Source organism: Morone saxatilis, unplaced genomic scaffold, assembly GCF_004916995.1.
Source record: "Morone saxatilis isolate NCDOM2014 unplaced genomic scaffold, NCSU_SB_2.0 Contig24, whole genome shotgun sequence".
NCBI classification, from domain to species: domain Eukaryota; kingdom Metazoa; phylum Chordata; class Actinopteri; family Moronidae; genus Morone; species Morone saxatilis.
In genome coordinates this window covers 21,911,501-21,922,102 of record NW_023339807.1, presented here as the reverse complement: position 1 = coordinate 21,922,102, position 10,602 = coordinate 21,911,501, and the positions used below count along the sequence as shown (strand labels likewise).

General features: G+C 38.4%; 2 protein-coding genes across 2 annotated transcripts in view; both read left to right on the top strand.

Annotated features, from left to right (window-relative positions):
• sv2a (synaptic vesicle glycoprotein 2A) overlaps window positions 1-7,162 on the top strand; it is a 52,002-nt gene extending 44,840 nt beyond the window's left edge. The window contains exons 11-13 of the mRNA XM_035671631.1: window positions 1,327-1,533; window positions 2,354-2,513; window positions 3,125-7,162. Coding sequence (XP_035527524.1) covers window positions 1,327-1,533; window positions 2,354-2,513; window positions 3,125-3,308 — 551 coding nt within the window. The 3' untranslated portion in view covers window positions 3,309-7,162. The remainder of the gene's footprint in view (window positions 1-1,326; window positions 1,534-2,353; window positions 2,514-3,124) is intronic.
• Window positions 7,163-7,315: 153 nt separating this feature from the next.
• bola1 (bolA family member 1) lies at window positions 7,316-10,158 on the top strand. Its single transcript, XM_035673176.1, has 2 exons — window positions 7,316-7,396; window positions 9,145-10,158. Exon 2 carries the CDS (start codon window positions 9,168-9,170, stop codon window positions 9,618-9,620), a length of 453 nt encoding a protein of 150 aa, XP_035529069.1. The 5' UTR covers window positions 7,316-7,396; window positions 9,145-9,167; the 3' UTR covers window positions 9,621-10,158.
• The last annotated feature ends 444 nt before the right edge of the window (window positions 10,159-10,602 follow it).

The window sequence follows — 10,602 nt, the reverse complement described above, 5'->3', positions numbered from 1 at the left end:
AGCAAGTATTGCTGCTGTTATTCATCCACTCCAAGGAAGAATTGCTGCTGTTATTCCCACCATCCGAGTGAGAATCGCTGCTGGTTTTCGCACAGTACGACCAACAATTGCTGCTGGTTTTTCAGCAATCCAAGCGACAGTGGCTGCTGGTTTTTCCATGGTACAAGCAAGAATTTCTGCTTGTTTTCCTGCAGTCCGAGAAAGAATTGCAGCTGGTTATTCCAATGGCCAAGCCACAGTTAGAGCTGGTTTTTCTACATTCCAAGGAAGAATTGCGGCTAGTTTTCCCGCTGTACAAACAAGAGTGGTTGCTGGTTTTTCCACAGTTCAAGAAAAGATTGCTGCTTTTTTTCCTATAAAGTGGCCAAAGCTGCTTGTAGTGGTGGGTGTTTTGGCCATAATAGCCATGGAGCCAGCGGACCTCCTAATGGACAAGCTGTTGCGCCCACAGTACCTTCCCCAACACTTGTATGAACGGCTTGTGTATGTATAATATGCTAATCTGATATTCTAGATCAGTTGCTATTCTTTTTTTTTTTATACTTTTTTTAAAATAATGAATAATCATTTCTAACCGGCCAACTGCTTTTGACCATCCATCACTATGTCATACTGAGTTTTACTCAAATGACAGTGACCAACAGCAGTGGCCTGGAAATAAGGTGGCACTGTGGCTTAATAATCATCCAGTGTCCACGTGGGTTTTCCCCGGGTGCTCCGGTTTCCTCCCACAAACAAAAGAATACAAGTATAATATATATAAATAATATAAATGTAATTTATAAATAAATAAAAATGTATATATAAATCTATTTTATACATAAATCTATAAATAAAAATTCTAATCATTAATAAATTGTGATTTGCATTATTTATTAATGCCATACACACTTGCATTTTAAATAAACATTCATTATTAAGAAAAACATTACCATGAAACAACAGCACAGCGTTACTTTCACTAAGTGTCTGTTCACAATAAAGGAAATGTTGCCTTGATAAAAGATAGGAGGTAAGCATCTCCCCACATCCTCTTTCATTCATTCTCATCCTCTCTACTTTGTTGCTTTCATGATGTTGGTAACTAAACTTTCCTGCAGGTGTTTCACATTTAAAGCCTTCATTTGAAAGGATTATAGTTACAGTTACAAAAGGACCTTCTGCAACATAAATATCTGATTAATCGCCACCGTATGCATCTTTTTTGTCCATCCTGTCAACAAGCTTATTGTGCTAATCGACCCCTTCAACCCTGCTCTATTTCTGTCTCCTCTCTCTCTCTCGACATCCTCTACAACCTCTCCCTGCCCCCCTCCTTTCACCCAGACCTCTTCAAGTATAGGTTGGTCAACTGCAAGCTCATCAACAGCACTTTCCTGCACAACAAAGAGGGTTGCCTGCTCAGTGATGTCAGCGATGAAAACAATGCCTACATGGTCTACTTTGTCAGTTTCCTGGGCACCTTGGCTGTGTTGCCAGGCAACATTGTATCCGCACTGCTCATGGACAAGATTGGACGGCTGAGGATGCTAGGTAATCTGAGCGCAGGGCTATATTACTCAGCAGCATGTGTATTGAAAGAACCCTAGAATGGGAGTTGAGTTTGTACGTAAGTGTAAAACTGGCGCTAAAGGTCAGAAACACTTTTCATCTACCTTACAAACCATGGGCTCTGTGTTCAAGGCACATTTCTCACAGCTAAGGTTTGATGTTCCCCAGCTAATGAAGCAGTGTTTACACAAATCCCATGGTTGGTGGCTTATATTAAGAGCAAAAGTATGATAAATTGCAGACCTCCTGGTGGGACTTGATGATTAATAAAATGATAATCTATTACAAAAAAATAAATAAAAGCGAGAGATTCTCTCTTCTGACACAGAGGCAAGGTCAGCTCACATAAAAAGCAAATCTAATTGCAAAGTGATAAATGACACCCAGACGTTTCAGAGGCTAATGCAAGCATATACTGTAGATTATATAACCATAATGGAGGACTGAAAGATCTGCTTCCACAAATATGTTAGCAGGATCTGGAGAATAGATTTTCATTACACGGCCTCAACTTTACCCCTAGTTTATCAATAACAGTTTGCTGTGTAAAGTCAAGGTTTGTCATTGATCCTTAGAAGAAGAAGAATTAAAGTCTAAAAAAAGATTTAGTTTTGTCTACATTATGTTGTTTTGTCTGCATGGCAGCAAAATGAGTTTGGACAGAGCTAGCATGCACTGTCTGATCTAATTACAATACAGTTCAAAAGGACAGGCGGCTAATGCTATTTTTAAATTCATGTATACAGAATTTCCTTCCTTTACTTATATATCACTCTTTTCCTCCACGTCTCTTTTTCTCCAGCGGGCTCCAGTGTGATCTCTTGCATCAGCTGTTTCTTCCTGTCCTTTGGCAACAGCGAGTCAGCCATGATTGCTCTGCTCTGTCTGTTTGGGGGAATCAGCATAGCTTCCTGGAACGCCCTGGATGTGCTGACTGTCGAACTCTACCCTTCTGACAAGAGGTAGGCAATTTAGGCATGCCCTGATATCTCCTTGACAGTGTGAAGACACGGTCAGTGGTGCTGAATGACGTGTTGAATGATGTCATGAGAGTTGCCTTGCAATGATTGGCCGGCTTGCAGGGATGGATGACATTGTGGGGTGAAATCATTAGTAGTGCATGTGATGTAAAGCATAAAGCTGTCTTGTTGCCACCTAATGGGTTTAGTAGGGTGTGCTTTTAGTTTTTTTGGGTCCAACCTTAAATAGCTGAGTATGTAAATCCTACTTTGATTTATTTGTTGAAAGGCAACCTAATATAAAATAGAATATGACTATTTGTGTGTAACATAATTTAAACATTTAACCAAAGCAAAAACATGTATCTTTTGTGTTGCCCCTCTGTATTCAGTGTGAGAACAGCTTTTGAGTTTTAATTTTAAAGGATGTAGCTCCACCTTGTGGTCCATCGCTGTCCTTGCAGCCTTTACAACGAAAAAAGGAAAGAAAGGTTCTGAAACTAACCTTAACAGGTCATTTCAGGAAGAAAAGATCAGTGTTGTTGCTGTATAACTGCTTTACTCCTTTGGTTGCCTGACTTTGACTCTGTAATCTGTACCCTCTTTTTTCTCAGAACCACAGCATTTGGCTTCCTCAACGCTCTCTGTAAATTAGCGGCTGTTTTAGGAATAAGCATCTTTACCTCGTTCGTTGGTATCACCAAGGCTGTGCCCATCCTCTTTGCCTCGGGGGCACTCGCGGTTGGCAGTTTTCTGGCGCTCAAACTTCCAGAGACGCGGGGTCAGGTGCTGCAATAGTGTGGCGCCAACAACTTTCCGGGGGACAGAAGAGTTTTTGCCACACTGTGAATGAACAGCTTAAGAGTCCTCCAAATCCTACCCTCTAACCCCTCCCTCATCATGATAGAGTAAAGTGTGTGCACATACTGACAAGACAACACAGAAGAGTGACATAAATTTGCTGTAAATATTTGGGATTGGTGATTATTTGATAGGTACCTCTCCATGCTATCAAGAACGAGGCTTTGACAACCATTAGAATGAATAAACTGACTGAATAACCATTGAGCTGAGACAAATAGTTGATGATTGCTCAGAATTGGTGCCAAAACATGAGGCAAAAAATAAAATTTGATGTTTCATTCCCCTGGAATATCATAGTAAATTTAGATTTGGTCCCCCCAATATTAGAACATAAAGCTGGGGTTGGAGGTCAGGGAATGGGGGCTCTTGATAATGAGCCATGCAAATAGACTCATAGAAATGACCACTAGCCATTGTTCTCTATAGTCACCTCCATTCTTCTGAGCAAATTCAACTCACCTGTCAAGTCTTGAGTACATTGTTGGACATAGAATCAAAAATGCGACATTTTACGCCTTGATTTAAAGCGTTTTTGACTTTGCAGGGTAAAACCAAGACAAAGCTCTCTTGGCTTTCTCTCAAACAATGACCTGTCCTTATTCTTTTTCTCCTGAGGTCTTATGTTGGTGTACAGACTAACTGCCATTTTATAGATTATAGAACATTCCAGGTTTGCTTTTGTTGTTTTTAGAATGTGAAGATCAATCAAGCCCCTTCTCCCTTTAAAACATTGTTTCTGGTCACTTCCAAATAACCTTGAGATCATTTAAATCAGCTAATGGATATGTTTCCCATGCCAAGTAAACATTTTGTGCTGTGTCATGATTGCCATTTCATCACAAACATGAAGCTGTTTGTTAAATCGTACATTTTAAGCACAACCATTTGCCGGTGTGAATGTCCCTAATATTTTCTTGATTTGATGAAAATGTTTGGAATATCACACTCAATCACCATTTGTTCAATCATACTGTGTATCCCTTTGTAAGAAATGCCTTTTTAGTACCTCTCCTCTTAGACTTACAGTTTGTTTGTCTCTTATAAAATGTGTTTTGGAGAGTGTTATGCATGTCACAAAGTATGTATGTAAATTTACGGAAACTGAGAGTACAACATGTAAACATCATTTTGGACAAGTTGCATTTACTCATCAATTAGTCTGGCTTAAGTTACCGTAATATTTTTACATTTCCTATCCACAGAAGACAGCAGTTTTATTCTGCTGTTGGTAGCAGTGTCACCACGGAGGTTGAATAAGCATTACCACACTCTCCTTAAAGCACACTCCACAGAATGGTCACAAAAATGTCCTTTATTGACTTAAATCATACTATTACATGTGGAAGAAAAGCAGGTAATCAAAAGGATTTTAAAAAAAGTTACACGAAAAGCCTACACTTTCAGTTTTGATGGTTTCAGTGCAGGCACAAATTGTGTTAAGTGTGTAAGAGATGGCAGATAATGAACTATAATCTAATAATTATTTGTGTGAACTGAATGTTTATATTAATGTGAGCGTGCTTCTTAGTGCAATATTGAACCTCTGTGCAATATTGAGATTTTTTTTTATTGTATTTTAGCATTTCACATTTGGCAAACACTATTATGATATGTGAAAGGTTGTGTGGTAGCTGTCTTATATGGATAACTGAACATGTTGTCATAACATACTACACATGCTTAACCTGTTTTTTACTCTTGGATTAAGACAGCCTGAAAGAGTTTAGCATCTGAGTAAATATTGTAAAAAAAAACAAAAAAAAAATGTTGGAAAATACTGCGCCTAGAGTTAACGTAGTGGAGTACAACAAAGTTGTTCTATTTTAAATTTTCCTAATTTGGGATGTGTATGTCCTTGGGGCACGTAAAACGTTGCAGAGTGAGGATTAATTGCAGTTGAAAAGGATTATTGTGCTAATGAGGGTGTGGATCATGAGTGAACTGGGATCTTGTGTTTACTTGTGCTTTATTATACAGATGTAGCTAGATATAACATGAGATTCACCGTAGAGAACTCACTGCCAAGGGCTGATTGTCATACAGTATATCCCGCATTGGTAACAGCACAGAGTGTTGGTGAAAATTATTGCCACATTCCCCCTGATCTAGAAAAGCAAGGGTGATATGTTCACAATTGCATGGAAAAAGAAAACAACAATCATTAACATGTCAGATTAACAAAAAAGTTTTCGTCCAAACTGCCATTTTGTAGGATAGCAGCCATACGTAGACTAAAAGACAGTTGAATAAATCCCATTGCACTAAATGTACACTGTCGTACATGCACAATTGTGAATGCCTTGAGTTCTTCAAGACACGTTCTGATGCAGCCTTGCTAGAGATTTAATGAAGACCAAGGTGAGCGTTTAGCAAGAGCACAAAGACCAAAACCTACCAAATGACAAGATTGTGAACAATGAGTGCAGTTGTGAACATAGGTGCTTTGAGCTTTGATGACCTGCCCCTTTGCATTTCACTCCCTCTGTCTCAAACCGATCTAACTTCAAATTTGACATCTGACCCATTATCTATGAGTGTGCCATCTCATTAATTATTGCCAAATATTTTGTATGGCCTGAGTTTACACATTACACCATCAATTCTCTGTTATAGATATGAATATATGTAAATAAAAGTACTTATAATGTATCTAATAAGATAGCTCTTCAAACCTTTTGACCCCTGGAAATTTGACGTCAGACTACAGAGGTTTTCAGCCATTGATCAATTAAAACAAGAACAACTGGACTGATTATGGTGATGAAGACTTTTCACAGCTCATCTGAGAACTTGTCTTTAAGAGTCCAGGTGATTTTGTTTTAAAACTGCAAGAAATTATGGTTTCAGAAGCCAAAATGGCCAGCAAGTGAGAAAGCAAAATTTGCCCACATTTCCTCTTAAAAGCACAGTGATAGTATATAAATGCACATTAACTGTACAAATATAAAAGCTAAGCAGTCCTATTCTCTTCTCTGTATGTTGTCCAGTATCACCCATGAAATTAAGAACGACGATGTCAAGATAACTGTTGTATTTGTTCAACTTGGAAGCTGTTAAAGCGCTAACCTGTCTCAGTGACTCAGTTTGACTCAAATTGTCTCTCGTAGATACATATCTTAGCTTATGTTACAGGGTTTTTTTGTATAATTAACTTGTTGCTTGAGCAACAGTCAATCGTGAGTGCAAAAAGTTAACAAAGCAATAAGTGTTTGGGTATTTGTCTCTTATTCTCTTCTTTGAAGCTATTGGGAATTGGAGCACATTACTATATGCTGGCCTTGTCCACTAAAATGCTGTTGGCTTAATAATGACACAGGACTTAACAGCTAACATTTGTGTGTACTCTCTAAAACAACCCTAAGTCTTGAAGCTTTTGTCAATAAGATTGCATTGCCATTAATTAAATGTAACAAAGAATTTATCACCTTTGTCATTGTACTGTGCTGTAGAAACTGTAGTCAATTGTTTGTAAGTATAGAAACTGTTTGTGGAACCATGAATAGAAAAAAAAAGTTATTAAAAAAATGAAGTGTAAATGAACAATGCTGTATGTTGTCTTTGATTTTGTGTATTTTGTAAATGAGAATGAAATATAAGTAAATACATCAATGTTAAATACCGGTTATGAATCATAGTTAGCCTAAATGTGACAACATCAGTTCTGTTTAAAGGTGTGTGAGATGATTTTTTCTTATATTTTCTCATTGTTGATTTTTGATTGGGTTTGCACTGTACTGTACAACTGACCCTTACGAATCACAATGGACAAAGAACCATGATGAATAAACAAGTGGAAAAATATGAAATATCAACCTTTTGTCATTTATTTATGTCTATAAATATTGTTTTTACGTCTATAAAAGACATGCTGCAAATGGTTAAAAATCGGCAGCTGCATTATGCTGCTACAGGACTACAACAGGACTACAACACGTAAAGAACTACACTACCCAGCGTGCGTGGGAGCACTTCCGGTGAGTTTGCGTAACAGTAGCAGGGACGAAACTGACTTTACTTGCAAGGTGAGTAACTAGTTGGCTAAATTCACTTCACAGGTTGGCTTTAACGCTTATTATCGTGTATTAGTTGACACACATAGATGTGTTATCTTAGCTGCTCGGTGTAGATACTCCGTTACATTGCCTCAGCTTACATATTGGGTGGTGTTTATTATGAAAGCTAACAGCTAAGGCTAACAAACATGCAGGCAATTGAATGAAGTTTACCACGAATGTTTAGCTGTTTATTAAAACTGGCACTGCCATGGTATTACCGACTGTCACCAGTTTGACTTCTGATGGAACAGAGGATATCAGTTTATGTAACGCTAGCTTCTAACTGGGTTAACTATGTCTGTATCTGGTTTTGTTTGTAGGTTACAGTTAATATAATATATAATATAATAAATTCAGAGGCTTTGCTTGGACATCGAAAAAGCTCTAGCACACACACACACACACACACACACACACACACACACACACCTACACCTGTGCCCTGAGACTCTTAACCTGTACAGCACAATTGTTTTTATACATATTGCACATGTACAGATATACACAGGCTTACTATATTAAATTTTTACTCTATATAGTCAATCTATTTTATATTTGTTTTAGATTTCCTTGTACTTTATTCTCTTTATTTACTATATTCCCATTTACTGCTGTGCCTATTAGAATTTCCCCCTAACAGAGATCAATAAAATCTTCTCATCATTGGGGGGACCAGTTTTTAGGTACAGCCTGTACATCTTATGTTTTGATGACAGTATCCTCAGTCTACTGGTTTATTTGGTTTGTCTTCCAGATTTACACCAGATGTTGGTTGGAAACACTAATATATCAATACCGGCCAGTAAACACGTCACTACTCAATTGCCTAAAAACATTTTGATATGAATTGATGCACTCTTGCACATTATCAAAAACAACAAACAAACACATAAAAAATATATAGTTCATTAGAGATAGATGTAATTGCAAGGCTGTTGTATTGGATTGCATTAGCTGGTAAAAAAAAAAAAAAAAGTAATCAGATGTGGCTTAAAAATGCAATAAATGGTTGGATATGGAGCTTTTTTTTAACACTGGTCAGAAGGCTAATGTATTAAAGCACCCCTGACTATTAGGATTATTTTCTACTTAAGAGGTTCCCTTAGGTGCTCTACATTTTGTACAGTAGGCGAGTCAGGATTCACTGATCCAGCTTTTTCTTTCCTGAATCAGATTTTAATACCCCAACTCAGGGGATCTGCTGATACCATGTACTAATCCGATACCAGTGCTCCCTTTTCCCCAAGTTTAAAATCCGTATACCTCATTGTGTAACTTATTAATAGTTTGATTGATGTAAGGAACATGAGGTCAGGGATTGCTGTAGCTCAAACTCAGTCGGCAGGCTGCTCTGACTTAACGAACCCAACTAATTGAGGAAAGATTTTAATGATTCATTTTATAATTAGAAACTGAATGCAATGTGGATCGCTCACGTCATGGCCGATACGTGATCCACTTAATAGGGCAGTTTTGGCACTGATACTCGTCTCGTATATTCAAGCATCCCTACTAATGATTTAACTGACAAGCTGATATCAACACAAAAACTGTGCTGTTGCACTAACTCTGAATTGATAAACTAACAATCAAAAGCATGACATAGAATAACTCTAAACAGCTACGGTTGTGTTACAACTTGTTGAATAAAAATGAACATGAATATTACATTAAATAGCATGTCACCTGTTTTTATACCCATCTGGCTTTCATAGGCGGTTTCCTGCCACAACCTCTGATGCTGCCCAGTGTCCTCCGCTGTGCTCGGCCCATCTCCACCAGTCTTGCCTTAAGCCGGCCTCTGGCCCACTTCAGACCACACATGGACCCAGACCCGAGCCGGCCCGTTGAGAGGGCTATAAGAACCAAACTGACCGACATGCTCAAGCCGGACCACTTAGAGGTCCACAATGAAAGCCACATGCATGCAGTCCCCCCTGGCTCTGAATCCCATTTCCGTGTCCTGGTTGTCAGCTCGCAGTTTGAGGGTCTGCCGCTGATAAAGCGCCACCGTCTGGTTAATGAGGCTTTGAAGGAGGAGTTGAGTAGCTGCGTTCATGCACTGGCTATCCAGGCAAAGACTCCTGAGCAGTGGGGGAGCAACCCCACCCTGGCAAAGAGTCCGCCCTGCATGGGGGGCTCGAAGGGAGATCACACAGTGGAGGAGAAACTGAAGGCCGGGAGAGAGTAAAGCGTTGGACTGTGAAGCGGTGGTACTCTTGCTGTTGGACTGAACTATGAAGAATGCAGCTGAAAGTTGCATCGCTGTGATGGAGCTTTTTTTTCAATTTTTATTTATGCATTCTTAGTTTAATGGCAGGATTCAGTACAAAAGTGATTTCTATGGTTATTCTGTCATAGTAAAACATGAATTGTAAACATTAAATCAGTTATCTGTTTTCACTATACATTTAAGCAATCAACCAAATCCTACAGGTGGTAGTAGGCAGGCATTTTGCACTGCTGCCACATACTGTTCAGTGAATACCATACAGAGGAAACACTATAATTCCTTTGGCTAAAGTGAGGATTTTCCACATCAGTGCTCCTGCTCATAGCTCGCGCTCTCAGTGATTTCAGATTGGTGGAGTAATAGTAATTTTATTGTGAGAAGAGCTCTTTTTGCCCAGACAATAATGGTATTTACTAAGGCCTAGATCAAGAATGGATGTCATGGCTGCGTTTGTGCAAGTGAATGAAAATAAACAGTATTCTTCAAAAAATGTAAATTTAACATTTGTGCGATTCATGATTAAAATTTTAAATAATGTTATTTGACCAGGCAGGAAATGTATTAAAGATAAAGTCATTACATATGCAGTTAGCAAATGGAAATGTGTGAGTGGTGGTAACACTTGAATTCAGTTATTTGTTCTTCACCCTAACTGAAATTAACAGCAAAAACTATGAATCTGTGAACTGAAATCTGTGATTTTTTCAAATCTATCTAAATCCAAAACTCACCCATATACAAATAGTTTTCAATAGCTGATAATTTCTTATGGACAGTATCAGCACAGCAGTGACCGACAACCTAACGTATGGACAGTATTTCTTTTGAAACAAAAAAAAAAAAAAAAGGGGGACCTCTCCTTTAAACCCCTTTTCAACGTTCAATATATCATGCATGCAGTAACCCTTACCAAGTCTGTAAGCCTTGTAAGCTTCTACAG

Coding starts and splice junctions, on each gene's coding strand:
- bola1 (XM_035673176.1), top strand. CDS start 9,168: ATGCTGCCCAGTGTCCTCCGCTGTGCTCGGCCCATCTCCACCAGTCTT.